The sequence below is a fragment of the Pelecanus crispus genome, chromosome 11, assembly GCF_030463565.1.
Source record: "Pelecanus crispus isolate bPelCri1 chromosome 11, bPelCri1.pri, whole genome shotgun sequence".
In the NCBI taxonomy this organism is placed as follows: Eukaryota; Metazoa; Chordata; class Aves; order Pelecaniformes; family Pelecanidae; genus Pelecanus; species Pelecanus crispus.
The window spans coordinates 16,813,320-16,833,664 of record NC_134653.1 but is presented as its reverse complement, the minus strand read 5'-3'; the positions used below and the strand labels follow the sequence as shown (position 1 = coordinate 16,833,664).

Sequence of the window (20,345 nt, the reverse complement as noted above, 5' to 3'; positions counted from 1 at the left end):
AAAGAGACATTTGGTACTGTGACTGCAGTTTTGTGACCATAACTCTCTTCATGGCCCAAGGAAGCTGTGTAGCATGTCCTTCCTCACTAGAGGAAGATGGGAAATGCCTGTGTTACAATGTAAATCTTTATTTTCCTGAAAAGAATTCAGCTGAATGAAGAGAAAATGCATCAGAGAAATGACAGATCTGCACAAACTGAGTAAACAGCTGTCTTAAACCCTTGGCATTTGTTTCACCTGCATCTACGTAATCTGGATGACATGTAGGTCCTTGCGTGCTTAGGAAATAATGTTTCCCCTGGCACTGAAGTACAGCAAGAAATGCTACTGATGAAATTTGTAAAAAGCCTTGACTGTATTGTCTTACCTTTTTCAGAAGCCGGGGCAAGGTCAATAAAACTTCGACATTTTTCACCTTTAAAAGAAAAGGATTATTTTAGGAGACAGAAGTTGATTGGTTTTCCTCTGCCTCCTCTTTCTGACTGGTGTTTCTGCCATCACTCCCACCTGAGATGCTACAGGACCCCTAGATTGTCTCACACAGAGATCAGACATTTACCTTTGCCTCCAGCCTGGACCAAAAAAGCTATGCTCATCAGGCTGGACTCTCCCTTAGGATTACAGTCCCTTGATCAAGAGTATGAAATACAGGTAGTGAATAAAATTGTTTTCTCTCATGGCTGGGTCCTTGTTGGGTCAGTGATGCTCTTTTCCAAGGCTGGGAACAGTGTTGCACTCCAGATGGAGTAGCATCGGGAGGGCACAGGCCTCTTTCACCAACATTTTTGCCCTCCTTCTTCTTGTCATCAGGACAACGCCTGTGCCCCACCAGGGTCTGACCAAACCTCCCAGTGCCAGGAAGCATTGCCATGGGCACAGATGTCTCAATAGGTAGATATGACACATGTGACTAGGACAGATAAAACCTGAAGCACAAAGCAAGCTAAGCAATTGCATAGCATTTGAAAAAAAATGTTAAAAAAGCAGGCAGCCTTGCTATGACCATCACAGCCCTGTGCCACCCCCTCTGCTTTGTGGCTGCTGCATCCATTTATCATTGTAAATTAAATTTTCTCTGTTTAGGACTCCACCTCCGTTTTTGCAGGCATTCTGGAGAAGCATATTGCTTCTGAGCAGGAAATGTATCTTAAGGGTGGATGTTTTGACATTTCTTTTAACTTCTTCAGGCAATCAGAGATTATAAAATAATTCCTCTGCTTTAGGTCCACCCATTCACCAAGTGTATGTGTTTCCTTCAATATGCTGTGTTCCAAGGTGACCAATAGCCTGCCTGTCTTGAGGAATCAGAGCACAGCATGCCTGCCAGAGGTAATGGAGAAGACTCCATTTTGCCCTTGAAGACTTTAATGGATGAAAAGACAGCTTCAGGAGGAGGGTTTTTTATTAGTTTTGCTCAATTTTAATTGCACAGTCAAAAGACTGATTCAGGAAATGCAAGCCATTAAAGAAGAATAAACAGTGAAACGCTGTAGTCATGTTGAAGTCACTGTGTAATTTTTTCTTAGTTGTAATTAATTCTATGTACAAACCAATATAAAATGTTAATCTTTCTGGTGTCTTTGTTGGCGGGATTGAGATAAACATAACCATTCAAATGATAGCTGTGCTGAAATAACAATCTATTATTTTAATGCTATTATTACCACATTTATTAATCTTTTGCAGTTTTAAACCTATGCTAGATATGCTAAAAAGTGTTGTGTACATAGTCTGCAGTCTGTTTGTCTATGTATAAATTGCTATAAAAGAAAAGATTCACCTGACATTGAAATGAACGTTTTAATACCTCCATGGCATAGGGAAGGACTTCTACTCTGTGAATCCAGGCACTGCCAAGAGGACAGTCAAGAAAAGGAAGTGACACTTGACTTATCAAAGGACCATCTCTGTTTCCAAAGAGGTAGGTAGGGCAGTCCATATCTCAGCAGAACAAATGTCAGATGAGTAATTACTAAGTTTTGGAGCAGACAGACTGAAAGATACCTACTGGATCACAGAAATCACAGCATCCCAGAAGCGTTGTGTTGACAGGACCCTGCAGGTCTGTTGTCCAGCCTCCTGTTCAGAGCAGGACTATCACTAATGCCTGATCAGGTCAGCTGTGACTTTGCCCAGCCAAATCTTGAAATACTTCAAGGATGATGATACCCATTCTTTAGTGACTCCAAGGATGGAGTTTCTTCCCCACTCTGGTCCCACAGCTGCACCACCCATCTGGAGAAGTGTCTCCTTAAGCCCAACCTGAACCTCTCTAGCTGCAATGTCATCTTTGTAGGGACATGAACAAGCCCATCTCCCTCAACTTCTTTTCACACGTGGTGTACTTTAGGCCCCTCACCAAGAAATCAAGATAAATAGGTGGACTGTAAAAGATACTTGCTGTAAGTAAGAATCATTCTCATCCAGAGACTCTGAGTCTTCGGGCATGAGGTGTGCCAGGACTGCATTGACATAAAATCAAGGGAATACAGGGAGAGTGACCCTTAGGTTTGAACTTGATATAAGCAGATTAAGCAGGAATTTTTATTCTAGCCATATGGATATGTAGTTTTGGATTGTTTTTCGTGGGCTTTTTTTCAGATTTAAGCTATTACTTTTATTGCAGTTTTATCTTAACCTGACTTCAAGCTAACTGGTTAGCTCTGAGTCATCTCTCACCTGTGGTTGCAGTGAATCTGAATCTGTTACTGGAAACCTTTAACAAATACCTGACTCTCTGGCATGTTATCCCAAGACAGCCAAAGGGCAATGGCATTTGCTACTACAGAAACTGCACAGGCTGTTCTGAGAGCTGGAGATATACGGTGCCTTTCGGATACGTGGTAAGGTACAAAGACTTTCTGAAATGCCTGGGTACCGAGGAAGCAAATGGTACCATAGTGTTTGGCTGTAGGTGCCTTGTCTGCAGGACAGATTTATAGAGTGTGATCACAGGTTATTTGGAGGAATGCGCATCCTCATCCTCCCTCAAATCAGCTTGCCCAGAACACCATCTCTCCCAGGAGACCTGGCTGTGGCTGAGCCCTCAAGTTTAAATTATACGGACAGAAAGTGCTGGAGTGTCCAGAAGAAGGCCTTTTGGAGCCATAGCACAAAGAATTGGTTGGAGAGACAAAGAAAAGCCTGGAGGGAGGTCCCTTCATTTTCAACGGCTGATATCTGGATTGTGCCTGGCTTACTGCTAAAGGTTGTGGTAAGAAATGCACAAGCAGTTCCTGATGAAGAACACTTCCCTTTGTTGTCCCTGTTGCTGGAGCACTGGAAACCCCTCTTCCATTTTCAATGGTAACCACTGGTGGTATTTATAGACCACATTCATACTTCATCATGCAGACATGCATCTCACTGAGAACTGAAGATGTCAGCAGTGCTTTCACTGTTCCTCTTAGGATTTATTCTAAGTTATTTTTGTATATCTTGTATAACTGATCTCTTAAGCCCTCTTAAGTTTAATTTTAGACTTGGCAGAGTTTATCCTGCTGTGCTGCCCTTTTCCAGATGCATCTTCTCCTCATAACCAGGCTCCTGGAGAGTCTTTAGAGAATACAGAAAAGGTTGTTTAGAGATGCAACAATAACAGTCTCTCGGATTTATTCCCCTGATACTCCTGCCTTCACCCAGTTGCAGCAGCAATTCTGACAGAGGAGAAAGCCAAGGAGTGATCTCTCCTGCACATAACTCACATAGAAAGAAGAGGTGTGACCTGGCTTGAATGGTCTCTGCTTCCATGCAGGAGCAGCAGCCATGTACAGTGCATGTGATGCTCTCTGGAGCTCAGCAGTGTCAGGGAGCTGCTGAAGGCTGAGAAGAGAGGACTGATCGACCACCTAAACATCAATAAGAGCAAAGCACTTGGTACTGGCTTCTTCTATGGCTTCCCAAGGGTGAGGTAGAAACATCATCTATGCAAGCCCTTGCAAATGCATTCCCTCATAACCAGGCTGGCTCTGTACAAGCTCAGTTGCATCTCTGCTGGGCTTCCTGAGAAGGGAGCATGGGTTATAGGGGCCTGTAGGTCGGATACCAGCAACTGGAAAGCCCAAAATTTGTGATGTGCTTTTGCATCTACAGAAGGAAGGGGTGTGCATGTTTCATTATAGTGATCTTCAAACCTGCTCAGCCAGAGAGAAGGAAGAGGAGCGACCTTGTTATGTGAGTGACATTGTTGTTTCTGTGGGTGTTGGTGAAGGCACAGCTCTCTCTGGGCTGGTTTGTGTGGCCAGTCACATTAGTGTCATGCATGCTTGCATGTGAGTGTGTGTCTGTGTGCCCATGAGCATGCACGTACTTGCACCTGCATCTTGAATACGAGCCTAGCGTGAACTGGGAAGGACACCAGCAGCAAACAAGCAAGGGAGAAGAAATTTCCCGGGTCTTAAAGTCTCCAGGGTTCAGCTTCCCAGGAGCACGCACAGCGTTTACTCAGACAGGCTCACTGAGACTTTACTGGTTTCATGGCTCTGCAGCTGTGGAAGCTCCTGCAGCACTGCGGATCAAATGATTTCCAGCTCCTTAGTAGTTTCTACTGAAGAAAGATCAGCTTTGGGCTTCTGCGTGTTCTTAGGAAACAGTGTATGGGAAGATGTGGATTTTATCAGTACATCAGTCCCTGGCAATGAGAGAGAAAGTTGTGGCAGCGTAAGAAGATCTCTCTGTCTTGCTTCCAGCATGAGGCTCATGCTTTCTCTTCTCCTTCCTCTGCTCACAATGTGGTGGGAAGTCCTGAGCTTCCAGCCCTTCCAAGTGTGTGGCACATACTTGTCATGAAAATTGTCTCATGTCTGCAAAATCAAATCTTTTCAGGAAAAAGTAGAAGGCTGTGTGAAAAGCGGGCACTATGCTAGCAGAGCTGCCTTCTGGGGAAAGTAAATGAGCTGGTAAAGAGCAAGACTGCTGCAGGGGTGGGAAGGAGGCACTGCAGGACACCGCTGACAGGCAGTGGCACATGTTGGAGGGGTCACCCACGTGTCACACACACTTTGGACAGCTGGGACTCTGTGTTGGAGACAAATGCTTGTTCCTCTTACCTTCCTCAGGCAGAGTTCAGAGACATCTGTATCTCCCTAGCCTGAACAATGATTTGAAAGCAAAAGCTAAGAAAGAGAAGTGGCTTTTCTGAGTCCCCCAAATTCAGTCCTGCCAGAAAATTAAGACAAACAGGTCCCATAGAGCCATCAGGTCTGCACAGTACACTGGCTCCAAGGGCTCTGGGCTACTTTCCCTGTTATATGGTCTGCACACCTTGTTGTGTGCACAGTGCAATTGCATTGCAATGGATCAGATGTACCTAACTGCAGCTTCCAAAATAGATGCAGGCTGATGTTCTTTTATGGGTCTATGGAAGACACTAGGGAGCAATTAGAGAGCTGTATAGGGCAGCTGGAAAGGCAGGTCTAGGTGCACATAGATTGAGTCTAAACTATAGCACATAGATGTACTTCCAAGCTCAATGTGCACACTGGAATCACTCTGACTTTAAGCCTTTGGGACACCCACATGTCTTCTACTGTTTATTCCACCAGTTGTATAAAACATATGGTTTGTTTGCTCCTGTCTTCAGGACCCCACACTGCACAACAGTGGTTGGATTTGTCCAGAGTATACATCAGTAAACTGGTGGTTTAGACTGGAGATTGGGAAGAGGGCAGAAAACACACCAAAAAAGCATAGGCTTTAAGACAATATTTTAAGTATTCATATTCTTATGGAACCGATCATCTTGAGTGCCATCACATGGCACGTACAGGACAACCAGGTGATTAGATCCAGTCAGCATGGGTTTATGAAAGGCAGGTCCTGCTTGACTAACCTGATCTCCTTCTATGACAAGATGACCCATTTAGTGGATGAGGGAAAGGCTGTGGATATTTTTTACTTGGACTTTGAAACTTGGACAAAGGCTTTGACACCATTTTCCATAGCATTCTCCTGGAGAAACTGGCTGCTCATGGCTTGGACGGGCATACTCTTCACTGGGTAAAAAACTGGCTGGGTGGCTGGGCCCAAAGAGTTGTGGTGAATGGAGTTAAATCCAGTTGGTAGCTGGTCACAAGTGGTGTTCCCCAGGGCTTGGTACTGGGGCCAGTTCTGTTTAATATCTTTATCAATGATCTGGATGAGCGGATTGAGTGCACCCTCAGTAAGTTTGCACACAACACCAAGTTGGGCAGGAGTGTTGATCTGCTTGAGGGTAGAAAGGCTCTACAGAGGGATCTGGACAGGCTGGATTGGTGGGCTGAGGCCAACTGTATGAAGTTCAACAAGGCTGTGTCAGGTCCTGCACTTGGGTCACAACAACCCCATGCAATGCTATAGGCTTGGGGAAGAGTGGCTGGAAAGCTGCCTGGCCGAAAAGGACCTGGGAGTGTTGGTTGACAGCCAGCTGAATATGAGCTGGTGGTGTGCCCAGGTGGCCAAGGCGGCCAATAACATCCTGGCTTGTACCAGGAATAGTGTGGCCAGCAGGACTAGGGAAGTGATTGTCACTGGTGAGGCTGCACCTCAAATACTGTGTTCAGTTTGGGCTCCCTCGCTACAAGAAAGACATTGAGGTGCTGAAGCATGTCCAAAGAAGGGCAACAGAACTGGTGAAGGGTCTAGAGAGCAAGTCTTATGAGGAGCAGCTGAGGGAACTGGGGTTGTTTAGCCTGGAGAAAAGGAGGCTGAGGGGAGACCTTACTGCTCTCTACAACTACCTGAAAGGAGGTTGCAGCAAGGTGGGTGTCGGTCTCTTTTCCCAAGTAGCAAGTGATAGGATGAGAGGAAATGGGCTCAAGCTGCGCCAGGGGAGGTTTAGATTGGATATTAGGAAAAATTTTTTCACTGAAAGGGTTGTTGAGCATTGGAACAAGCTGCGCAGGGAAGTGGTTGAGTCACCATCCTTGGAGGTATTTAAAAGATGTGTAGATGTGGCACTTAGGGAAATGGTTTAGTGGGGCTTGGCAGTGTTAGGTTTATGGTTGGACTCGGTGATCCTAAAGGCCTTTTCCAACCTAAATGATTCTATGATTCTATTAGAAGTTTATAACATGGCTGTTGCAATAGCAAGGACTAGAAGCTGATATCCTGGATCATACTTATTGGTCCTGTGTTCCTGAGTTCTTTCCTCTCTGGGCCAGTGATAAATGCCTCATTAATAACGAGGGCAGCAAAATAAAAACAACTCTGAAAAATCCTAGTTTGTATGTCTTCCAACCACACAGTTTCAAAATATTCTAGTTAATTTGACTTAAAATAAATCCTTTAGTTCTGACTGAAAGAAGGATCTCTGTTACAACTCTGCTTTTCATCTTGCAAAAAAAAAAGGAAAAAGCTGTCTGTATTCACTTACTGTGCATAAAATTTTATGAGTTCAAAAGTACAGTTCTGATGGAAATTTAAATGATTAAATTTCATTTAAACAGCATTCCCTTTTAGTAACACCCTGGCTCCCAGCCTACGAAACACAAGGTCCCCTTTTTTTCCCAATAGGCCCTAACAAATCTTTATCTCTCCAATTATATCTGGAGTCATGTGATTCTGATGAGATCCCACATCTTCTACTGAGAGTAAATTCATTGTATTTGTCTAAAAAAAGATATAACCCTCAAGGGATCCCAGCCTAGACAAGGCTGAGGACTGCAACCCAACTTCAGTGAAATGAAGTACTACATTAGGGAAAATACAGGTTAATGAGCTCACTAAAACTGAGTTGTTTCAGGTTAATTAACAAGTGAAATATTCCACTTTTGATTAAACTGATCCCAGGCAGAGTATTTAATTAAATTTTTTTTTCTAATGAAAAATTGCGTATTAATCTGCAAAATCAACATTTTGCAGTTGACCATATTGATTTTGCTGGACTGATATTTTTTCTGGAAAATAAACAAGTTCACACAAAATTACACTAAAATATGTCTTGAACTATGAAAATAACTGCTTTCTCTCACTCTGACAGCTGTCATTCATAGCTGCTGCCCATCAACATTTCTCTTACTTCCAAGTAACATGAGAATTTGCTCAATTTCTCAACCTCTGCTGAGATAACTCACAATCTTTTTCCCTCTTGGCATTGTTTTTAAATCTGAATGCTATACTACTGTTCTCTTTCAGCAAACTCAAACTCTTAAAACTTTTTACCTTTTAAAGTGGAAAAGCTTAAAGCTTTCCACTTTTTCATTTCAGGCATGTATTTTTCCACAATTCACATATTCACAAAGAAATGTTAATAATTTTATCAGGGAGGTATCACCCACACTCTGGAGTTTCCTCTTCAGTTCGTTGAAGCAGTAGATAGCTGTGCAGGGGGCAGAGGGTGTGGGCAGAGCAGGAAACACCCCAGTACATTTGTGCTAACTGGGACTATGTGCCATGGCAACTGCGTTTTCTGCACTGAAACTCTCCCTGATGTGAAAAATCTTGCACAGTATCTGAAAGCAAACATCTCCACAGGCTGTTCTCAAATCATGTCTAATTGAAACACATCCAAGTCACAAGACTCATCTGATTATCTTGGTAAGACCTGACGGATGTGTACACACATCTATCATTTGGAGTGCTGGAAAATAGCTCAGATTTTTAAATGATTGGGAGAATCAAGGAAACAATGGTGCTGAGAGACTCTTTCAATGATTCTGATGTCAATTTAGACCTGACTTTGTAATCTGGAAAACATTAAATCAGGCAAAGAGTTCTGAATTGCTTTAAGCATCTCAAACCACAGAATGGGGAGAGGAGGGTTTTCACCTGTTCATCCCACAGGTGACCATCTGCCACATTGTGCTTACTCTGTGCTGATGTAAAGATGTCAAAATAAACTAGTTATTGGGGGTCCTGTATCTGTGGGACTGTAAGGTCTCCCCAGGAAACTGTGAAAGACTAGAAACGATGTTCTTCACAGGATATATATCCCTCTTTGTATGAAGTCTGACATGTCTTCTACAATCTCCCATGTGACTGCGTTAGCAGTTCCATTCAGGCTGGTGATTAACAAATATCAAAGGAGTAAGTAACCAATAAGACCCTAAAGCCCTGGTTGTAGAAGAAATGTGGTTCAATAGCTCCCACTCTTTCCAATTATTAGCTGTGGATCAATGTGGATTATCTTTTAACCATGCCAGAGCTTCTCTCCAGATAATGCCCAACCGGAGTATTTGCATTGGATCTGTGCCCTAGCTCTGGAGTTACATAAGCAGGGCAGGCAGAGATGAAAGTCACTGACAGCCAAGAAGGAAACTCCTTTTCACGGATGGGATTACTCCAGAAATGAAAACATCAAAAGCTGACATGTGCCAAAATGGAGGGAAAGACAGATTCGGGACAGAGCATTACTCTGATGGCATGGCATGTCGCTGTGAACATGAGTCCTGAGATTGCAGTTTGAAACACATGCAGATGACTGCAGGTAAGAGGCAAAGATATTGCTGGAGGGGAGGCAACCTTGAATGTCACAGCCTGTACCACATCAACCTGTACTTCGTCTGCACAGTTAGCACCATAACAGTATTTCCTCCCTGGCTTGCCCATCTGTCTGCTCTTTGCTCCTCTTAGCCATTGCAATTTAGGCTGCCCGTTTCAAAGTGAACTCCAGAAACTTCTGTCACCTTCCCTGCAGAAAGATGTTCAGTTGCTTTTTGGGTTGAGGTGTCCTGTTTTTCCAGGCAGGCACACCTGACCTGGAGTATGGAAACTGAGATAACCTTAACATTTCAGCCACAGACTTTTAAAGGAAGTTAACAAGATGGGCAGTAAGACATTCACTCACAGTACACTGCAAATGAATATCTTGTTTTTGAAATCAAGTGAAGAAAGTTGTGCTCGCATTTCTTCTTGTGAACCTTATTTCCAAGCTTGTACCTAATAACTTTGCAACGAAGTCTCAGTTAGTGTTTTTTTTTTCTGGCCATCTTTGTGATGCAAAGTGAAATCAGGCTGAATGACAGTATGATGTGTATTTTGTTCTCTCCAAATCTAGTGAGTCTAGGTGTGGTGGAGTGTCTCTGCTTCCCAATCAATTTCCCAGATTATAAGCATAGTTTGTGTCCTTTTCCCTACCCAAATCCAGCCAAATGCAAGGTGGAACACCTTAAAGTGAATTTTGTTTGCCTGTGACTATGCTACAAGCCATGTCATTCTATAGAAAGAGTATCTGCTTCCCATTATTTACTGCTTCCTGTAGTCCTTGTATCATTTGTAAGCTAGATCAGCAAAGATTTATATTACTGTTTTGTTTACCAACAAGAACACTGAATAGCATTACACCAATTCATGTTTAACAGAGGGTCCTGCTAGAAACAGCCTTTTTCCCTGGTAAGTCCTCATTTTGAGATCTGTCAGTAAGCCAGTTCTGTTAATTCCATATAAGGAAAGTTTTAAAATCAGTAGTGAGTCTGGTGTAATTTAAAAACTATGGGGATACCATGATGACTGATATTACATCCCATATTTATTTCTGTAGTCCTGAATGCATCTGTTCATACTTTGCACTAAGTGGCAACAGGGTAAGCACCTCAGTTCTCTTTGAAATATGGGACCTATGTTTTAGTCTTCCAGCACTTCGATGTTTATTCCATTTAAAAGGAGCTATCAGATACCTCCTTTAAGACTACTGGGTTAAATTGTTGAGGATAGACACATCCAAAGAGAAAGCAACACAGTTTTTGCTCATGAGATAGAGAGTAACTTATCAAATAAGGAGCAGTTCACTGCCTAGTCCCTTTCTTTACTCTGAGTCCCAACTTGCAGGGATTTTATTTCCACATTTTATGTATGATAGATGTTCATACAGCTAGTCTGTCTCCTAGGTTCAGGAGGGCCTAAAATCCAAAATTCCCAGTGCACTGTGGACACAAAATATCCCGAACACCCTATAAGAAACTGAAGGTCTGTAATAAAGCAATCACCACCACAGAAACCACAGCATCATGTATGACAGGAAGAGAGCAAGAGTCATGGTGAGGAATGTGAACAGATTTGAAGACTCTTACCATATAGCTTAAATTCCTATGGCCACATCTATGTTATCCTGTAAGCAAAAAACCCAAGGATTTATTAGGAGGAGTTCACAAGTGCTTTTCTGAAATGGACCCTTCCCCTTATTGCAAAGGAAGGCAAAAAATTTTTGCTATCCCTGTTATCTAGCCTGAGGGAGATTTCTCTTCTGATCCCAAATTAGATCATCAGTTTAATGTTCAGTGCATGAGCAGACATACCAATTAGATACTGAGAAGCTGTAATAATGTCAACAGCAGCAAAGCAACCTCCTCACATACTGTCTCCACCTGTAGCCAATTTCTGATGCTTTAAAGAAGGCATAAAACCCTCCAGAGAATGTGATATGCATTGTCAGCAACTATTTTTTTTTCTTGGCTCCCATTGGTGACCATGGCAACCCTGAAGCATGGATGTCATGTCAAAGAGTATAGACGTGGTGTGAACAAGGCAGTCAAACCATGACGGCTCCTTTCAGACCTCCTTAAGACACCAATGCATCAGCTACACAGGACTCACTCCAAGCTTCCTCAAGTCAGAAATGTTCCTCTTCCCTCATAGACTTCTTCTGTGAGTTTAAGAAGTATCCATTTCAGCCCATGGATTTCCTTTGCTCACACTGCCCTCTGTGGGGGTGAAGTCCAGAGATGCACTTTCTGGGAACCACTCCTTGGGTTTTCACTTTTTTTCTCAGTGACAAGTTACTTAAGTCATATTCTGTTCTTGATATTTATCCATCTATATATAAGGTACCATCACACCCTCTCCAGATCTTCAATTTCTTATATGAAAGAGGACCAGTTTTTCTTTTCTTTTCTTGAACAAAATTCTCTTTTCCTTAACTACCTCGGAAATCCCACTCTGCATCTATTTTACCTCCCCTTTTTCTTAGCATAACTATGCATGATGGCATTAACAAAATGCACTGGTGTTACCTGTGCCTTGCATAGTGGTGCTGATTCTTCCCTAGAATAATGCTTTTGCTTTATATCACAGCACTTTGCAGCTCACAGTCACTCCACAGTCCAATACTGGTGCACAACTTGTCTCTTATCTTTTGCTCACAACTGGTAACTACCTGTGACCTCACAGAATCTTATGCCTTAGTATTTGGTGTTGGTTTTTTTTTTTTTTAATTATTTTAATACTATTTTTACAACTCTATCAGCCCAGCTCACAGTTTTAGTTATGCAGAAGAATCTCTCCTCTGTAATGCAAATATTCCCAGACTTTGTGTCACAGCATATGTAAGGAGTGCACATAAAGTAGGATTATTCTCTTCAAATTAAGTCTACAGTGTTAGAAATGGCAAATTCTTAGACAGACTCCTTTTTGGCCAATGAGGAAAACACATAATCCCAGGGCTCAGTACATCACATATGAGGAGGAATTTAATCTCCCTAAGAAGCACTCACTACTCTCTACTGACTGTAATGATGATGTTGATCAGTTTAGGCACAGATATCTAAATTTTCTGATGTCCACAGGTCTGCTGTGGGATTCACCTTGCCTTTTTTTTTTAATGAATTAGGTGACACGAATTTTATCCCTAGTTCTTTTTCCTAGATCACTAATCTCAGCAATAACAGAATCAGTCCCAAAAACAAATTTGAGGACAATTAGAAATATCTGATCTCCATTGTGATAATTTCCCTTTTTATATTACTTGCCACGGCCTCCTTGTAAGACTGTTCTTTAATCACTTTACAGTCTCTCTATTCATCCCCATCATAATAAATAATATAAAAAGTAAAATCTGCACCACAAACTCAAGCAAAAGGTCTACCTACTTCACTATCTTTGTATTGTCATCCAATGATAGATATTTACGGAAGAACAAAGGGGTGGATATAGGGTGATTCTGCTCATGTACCCCTTCTTGTGATATCAGTTCGGGGACTTCCTGGTCAAAGGTTGTTCTCAAATCATCATGTTAGTAACACAAATGGATGTTTCCTCCCTGAATCCATGCAATCCCCAGTTTTGGCCTTCACAACATTCTCTGGGAGGGAGCTCTGTAGGAAGGAGTATTTCTTTTTGTCTGTTATGCCTTATTGTTCTTAAATCACGGAAGCAATGAAGGATATTTCTTGTCTGATCTCTGTCATTCCCTGTTGATGCCCACCAATATCATATTTCTCTGTACAGTGTGTCTTCATTCCAGTCTGAAGAGGCTCAAGCTGTTTGGCGTTCCCCAGTGTGGAAGCACATCTACATCTATCACTACATCATTATGATTCTCTCCACTCTCTGTAGTTCTTCTGTAAAGAATTTTCAGTGGGACATTCCATCACGGTTTTTTGTAAATCCATAGAGACTGGGTCTAATGCATTACCCTTGTCTTAGAAGTGATTAATTTTGTTAAAAGATTTACCTTTAACAAAACCCTACGTTTGATAAGATCCACTTGTTGCCATGTATTGCGTGCTTTCCCTGAAAGCTGTCCTAAGACTGCTGGGTCAAATGACCTGTGTAATTTTTTTCCAGTCTTCTTTGAATACAGCAATGTGCAGATTCTTGCTACTAAACCTGCATTTTCATGTGCCAATTATTTCAACATCCTCAGGTGGAGATTATCCAGGTCCCCTGGGTTCAGTTCCTCTATATCACTGGAAATTTTATCTTTAATATGGAGCTCTACCTCCTCAATTTCTTTTACCACTCTCTCCTTCCTAAACAATTTATAACTAGCAATTTATTACTAGCAATAAACCCACCAGTTTTCAGTCATGCCAATTTATATTATATTTCTCATAGTCCAACAAGAATTCCCAATTCCTCTTGCTTTTAATTATATACTCACAAGGTGCTTCCCCCCAGTCCCTCTCTCTGGACAGCTGCCTACAGTGAATCACATATGCGATCACACGGTGGCGGGGGAGAAGGGTGATGCGGTGCTGCTCTGGATATGTGAAAGTGCATGGCAAGTTCATGTCTTTATATGTTACAGATTTATTCATTTCTGCAGGATGCACCTCTCATTCTCTGGCTCCTTCTCAAATGTGCATTTAATGTTCATATTTATGGCCCGTTTTGATGCATCCTTACATACCATGTAAGTTCCACTCTACCATTTACTCCTTAAAGAGTGCTAAGAAATACGTGGTATAGAGCATACAAAGAGCTACAGAACCTTTGTCCTCAAAATATAATTCCAAGAATACAAAACAAGCCTATGCATACCTGTTCCTGATCTCCCTGACTTCTGTGGACCATGGTGAGCAACATGGAAAGGCTTGTTGTTTATTTAATGGGATAGTACTCCTAAAAGGCACCTAGGTGGATGCTTTTCCCTCTGAACGTGGATGTTATTACTGAGATTGTCTGTTCATTAGCAAATAAAACAAGATCTGAGTTCAAGGTTTTTTCTATTAAAATCAAAGCAAACACACTATTGAGCAAAATTGGCTAACTTGTTATTGCTTCCCAGCTCTCAAACTGCTCTACCTGTTAGGATAAGGTATGCCACCTTGCCTGCTTCATGTGTTAATTTTTTCATGGCACGTATGTTCTTGAGTCGCGGAATCTACCAACTAGTTTACCACTGCTGCTATTAGCACATCACTTGTCTGGTATCTTGTGAGGTGTCCGGTACTGACACAAGCACAGACCTAGACTGCAGGTGTGAAATAAGATATGCACTCAAAGTCATATTCAAAAAGAAATGAAATGATAGAGAGCTTGGCTCTGAGATGCCTGGCCATAGCCAAGGAATTCATGGCCCAGGAGGAGGCACCAAGTGCTCTGGGCAGTGTGTGAGTGCAGAACAGGACTCATGACCAGCACGAGTACAGAACTCATAGGCTGTGCTTTAGCTCCATCCCCTTCTGGACAGTAGGTGCATTGCTCTTACAGAAGGTACCTCCACCCATGTGGGATTCAAAGCATTGAACCCACTCTGAAAAAGAGAGCCTTCATCCTCTCTTTGGTAGACTGGGATTCAGCATGCTTTTGAGTCAGAAATTGTGCTAAATAGTGACAGGACTCACCCACCAATGAAATGTGTATGCTCAAGTCCCTCTGTTCCCAGAGGGGATTCACAACTATATTTTTCAGGTGCTAAATGCTTTTCGGATTCTTTAGCCATCCTAGACACGCTGGATAAAAATAAACTCTAGATTCATAAATTATTTCAGAAATAATCACAGCATTCAATCTCTGTTAGAGATGTCAGTGAAACCTAGAAACCTGCAACAAGATGAAGGCCCGCTTCACTGATCTCTGTACAGAGAGTGTGGCATGTTTTTTGCACCTCTACCTCTGGAATCTGAATAGGCATTTCAGATACACAGTGGGAGGAGAAGACACTAAAAAATTTTGTTTGATTGCAACCTAAATGTCATTTTAAGGCGTGACTGAGTCCCAGCCCCTCCAGCCAACTGGAAGCCCTGCAATCCTGTCCCTTGCAGTATCAACCTTCTGGAAACTGGTCTTGTTGTGCCTGCACTGTTGTGTTGCAGCTGCACCACTGCAGAGAGCAGAAAGTTTTGACAGTACTGTGACTGTAGGGAGAGAGAAATTAAAAGCCTAGTGACAAGATGAAGAATGTGGTTCACAGCTGGGAATGTTAGGAGTCTCTGGAGAGTTTTGACAGCATCACAATCACAGAGAGTGTTACCGACATTCATGTGTTGCTGGTGGGATTCATGTTGCTTAGCTTCAGATGTTGGCAGTGAGGAATCAGGGACAGGTCAGGAGCTATAGGAATAGCACTGACCAGAGGCTGTGGCCATATGTTCTGTGACAGAGGTGTGAGGCAATGGAGTGGCTACTGAAAGGACTTTGCCTGGAGGAAGGTTGTTGCAGTCATCTTCAGTATGCTATTGGCAAAGCTTTAAGAAAGGTGTTACTGAAAGTATGGAGTGCATTCAAGCTAGTGCTTTTGACTAATTTAATACACTACTGTCTGTGTGCTTAGTGGTATTTTCTTGACGTTCTCCTGGCATCCTAGGGTGTTTATTAACAACACGGTGACTGTATGACTTGTGATACCTACAGGACTGTGGTCAGTAAGTGTGTTGTGGACAGTGTGATGAGCCTAAGGGATGGATTACTCACAGATATACTGAGTGTTGTGGGTGTATGTATCAGCATGATCACAGTGCTGCTGGATTGGGGCTGGCTGGTGCCTTGCTGCCCTGGAGCTCAGAAAAAATGATCACCAGTCAGGCTGCAAAAGGCCATGACAATGTACTGACAGTCTGGTATTACAAACCAGTAAGTCTGAATGAAGACCTTTCATGGGTATTTTATGTTGACACTCTCAGAAACAAATTTAGACCCATGTCCATTACACCATTCCTGTCCTTACCAGAAAAAAATGGTAAATCCTGAATGAGGCAGCTGTCTGTCTAAGCCAATATATCCCTGTACCTGGCTGGATTCTTTCTGAAGTTGGTCACTCCTGGTCTGCTAACTGAAGAGTACTTTTCACCAAGCTAGTGTTTCAAATAGAGGAAACACCCATGTGGCTGCTGTGGCGGTGTGGGGAGGCGAGAAACAATCCCCTCTCTCCTGCTTTCACCACAACTTTCTAAAGCTGGCTGCCAGCTATCTCCTGAAATCACCCACTACTGCACAGCTTTGTTTACCCAGTACAGAATAGATCACTGTATTTCTCTTCTCCCACAGATAACTCAGTTTTCTGAGTGGGCTAGAGTCACAGAGTTACAAGTTATCTCACACATAAATCTTGGCTTGGAAAGCTTTCAATATCTGCCAGAAATGTGGGCATGCTTGATTGTCCCAATCCCAGCCAAGATGCTCAAAAAGTCATAGAGTCTTAAGCTGCTCAGTCAGGCTGCTGTGGCCTAGGTTTATTTCCAAATCAGTTAGACAAATCATCTTTTTTCTATACTTTTTTTCTAACGTCAAGAGGGTTACTTAGGTGCACTCATTTCAGCATGGAGCTGTTTATTGACAGTCCCAAGGCTGGAGTTCATGAACTTTCCTTTTCATACATTAAACTGAATTTTAATGACCAACTAGTTCTTGAAGTACTATCCTCAAAAATACCAATGAGTATACACAGCACCTTGGGATGAAACGGACTGAGCTGTTCTACAATTTGCCCCAATTTATAGCACATTCTTACAGAGCAGTTTTACCAAGACCCCATAAATATCCCATTTTTGGGGAGGTTGTGTCCTCAGAGACAACCTGTCTGTTGTTCCTCTCTTCCAACAGTGGTGAAGGACCAACTCCCTAGTCTACTCCTTGGGCAATGCCAGGATAGCATGGGCAATGCCAGGATAGCATGGAAAGAGCCCAGCAGGCTGGAACCTGCATCCACAAGCCATCATTGCTCCTCTTATACTGTGTCACATTTGTAAACTTTATCTTCCAGTCACATAATCTAGAAAAAAGCTCTTTCAAAAGCAGTTTGGATGTTAGCTCTACCAGACAGCTCTGGGAGAAGGGACTGTCAGTTTGCATCTGTTGAGACTTAAGTCAGTCCCATGCCTGCTACCTTCCATCCACGCTCCAGTGTTTTATTTCTTGGTAAGTGCCAGGGTACAGCAGAGGAAATGAATGCACTGATAAGCTGGAGAGATGTCCTCGTGAGTGGTTCTCAGCAAGTAAATGGCTGAGCAGGGAACAGAAATGAGCTTTCTTGTGCCCAGTTGTGCCCTTTAACTGCCATTTCTCTACTTCAATAAACATACAATCCAGCCACCAGGAAGGGTGTGTGGGTGGTCATTTACTTAGGGGATGCCAGAAAAGAGGAAGTCTAGGCTACAGCCTGATAAAAACTGTGACCTTTGTGCTATCCCTGTCATTCAGACCACTGTCCTAGCGGTTATTTCAGGGGCAATTACAACTAGATGTCAGAACCTCCTTAACAACTACTAGCTGCTGTCTTTTGTGTGCTCCATGGAGCAGCTCCCAGAAGGGAAGAACTGACTCGTCTCTGGCTGCAGTGCCCATGAGGGTAGCACATATTGCTTATCAGAGGTTCAGCTGGCTTTAGAGCACAGATCCTGCATCAGCCAGCAGGTAAACAAGCAAACCCTTGCTCTCGCTGGAAACAGGTTGCTTTTCAACAAAGAACTGTTAAAATCCTGCCTCTCTCTGCAGGGCGAATCTGCTTTAAGATACAGCACAGAACAGCTTGCCTGTGTGTTTATCACACTGAGCCAAACACAAAGCAACACAAGCTGGAAGGAAGTTGGTTTATACTTACCAGCAGCATTGATATTTTCCTCGCAGGAGTACCAGATCCCAGTGTGGAAATACCTGAAAAGGAAGCGGTCATCTCCTGTCTCCCAGCTGTAATGAACCACATTCTGGTTTGTCTCATTTGCAGTCTCATTCCCGCTGTAGTTGAGGCAGTTTGTCTTCTTCTCTTTCCCACAGCTCGGCTTGGGGACCCTCTGTGTGCCCTCACACCAGTGGGTCGTGATAAAAGCTGTTGTAGAGAAGAGGAGAGCCATCAGATTCAGACTCACTGCTAGCAGGGCTCTGCATCTTCGATTTGTCTTCATGGTAAATCCGCCCTCCCTCCCCCTCCTGCTGAGAGAAGTCAAAGGGTTTTGTTTTATTTGGGAGGAGGGGGTTCAAAGCCTCTCACGATTCAGAATCCAGTTTTCCAGGCATCAAAACTCTCAGCTTCTTCCAATCTGTTGTTGTAGCAGTGAAGGAAACACTGCAGCCAGACTCCCATTCTTCTCTTCACTTGAAATCCTGCCTTTGTACGTTAAAGGAACAGCTGCAGGCGCGGGAGTGCGGCCATCCTCTTGCAGTCGGTGTGCTTCAGCGTTCTGACAGGATCAGAGAGGGTCTGTCTCACAAAGAGCACCAAGAGCAAGTGAACATCTGCTCGGGTACCACACATGATCCCAAGGGGCTCTGCAGCCTCCTCCGCTGGGAGACACCTGCAGGCTGCGGGACTCACTGTCCTCTGCTCCTGTAGGATGAGGCAGGAGAAACTCAGCGGGAGGCAGGCGGCAGGGACAGCTGCCGCCTGCTCCCACCGTCCTCGGCAGACCTCAGAGACCACTGCATCGCGCTAATGGCTGAGTTGGACTGGGGGAAGGCGTTACGTCTTAGTCCCAAAAAGAATTGTTATTTGGAGCTGTGAAATACATTTTTTTAAATACCAGAGGGTAGAGATTTGTCCAGGAGGAGGAGGAATCGAGTGATACTTTAGCTTTTCTGCTCTGAGCTAGTGAGTAGTAAATCAGGGGTTTGAATCTGCTGTCAGCATACTGGTGTAATTCTCTGTCTTCATGGGCTTGCTCTGGAAGTAAGCAAAGCCCCAGAGGAATTCAGATTTGAAAGTGTTTAATGGGTAAAACCTCTCTTTCACAATACCAAGTGGGGCCCCTTTCTCAGGCTTTAATTTCTAGACACAGCCCACGCAGATGTTCAGTTTGAAGTGGGTCTGTAGGACATTTTGTAGGTCCTGGTTTGTGCAGATGGAGAGAACTAATTAGAGCAAACCCTGGCCTTTACTCACCAGATGGCAATGCTGTGAGAGCAGAGAGCACTGCATAATACCCCATTTCCAAAGAGAAGTGTACTGTCCTGTCTTGTTGGTTGGCTGACTCGTAGAGTTTATGACCTTTTTCCACATTGCTCAGAGCTATCATCTGGGGAATACTGAGTGCTGTGAGGACACAAGGGCACCTGATGTCGGTGGTGGTACAGTCTCTAAGACCTTGAATCCAAGCACTGAGATTGGCCACATTTGTCACACAACAGTTCCGCGTCCTTAGTAGATGAATGCAATTTTCTGCAGTGAAGAAGTTGCACATACCTTCTGGGCTTTGGACTGAGTGAGATTTCCTTCCAGCCTTGTTTGGACTCCCTGCAAGGGCCATGGGGAGGCTTGTGGCCTCTCAGAGCAGTCCAGCACTGGGTTTCCAGCAAGCCCTGGAAATAACCATGCAGCCACACAGGGACAACACTCTCATCTCATACCCTTTACTCTGTTAAGTCAGCACATTGACTCAACGTGCAAAGCCCATCCTATGCCTTACTGCTGGCCGACATGAAATGTGGTGGTAGTTTCTCCAGCTCCTTGAATAAAGCCAGGGAAGACCAGGTGGAGTTTCTCCTTAGCAAGCCACCACACAAGACTTCAGGGACCTATTCCTGCTTCCCTGATGCTCCCCCTCACATGTAGCCATTGGACTCTGTATTATGCCTCTTGTTGGTGCCTGTCCTGCATGTCTCGTTCCAACTGTTTGTGAGATTTTCACTATTTATGCTGAATCACTTGGCTTTAGCCATTATGTTTTATAAATAAACTAGCAAGTTACTAGAAAATGCTGCTCTGCGAGAATAATTGTGATGGCAACTTTGCAAGGTTAGTGAAATAGCTTTGTACTGCAGATACTTCCCTACCTAAGTGG

At 43.4% G+C, this 20,345-nt stretch overlaps 1 protein-coding gene across 1 annotated transcript in view; it reads right to left on the bottom strand.

Moving 5' to 3' along the window:
* The window catches only part of GSG1L (GSG1 like), a 51,576-nt gene extending 33,103 nt beyond the window's left edge, over positions 1 to 18,473 (bottom strand). Inside the window, exons 1-2 of the mRNA XM_075718913.1 lie at positions 18,173 to 18,473; positions 368 to 415 (exon numbers count right to left, since the gene is read on the bottom strand). Of these exons, the coding sequence (XP_075575028.1) occupies positions 368 to 415; positions 18,173 to 18,473 (349 nt within the window). The remainder of the gene's footprint in view (positions 1 to 367; positions 416 to 18,172) is intronic.
* Positions 18,474 to 20,345: the final 1,872 nt, after the last annotated feature.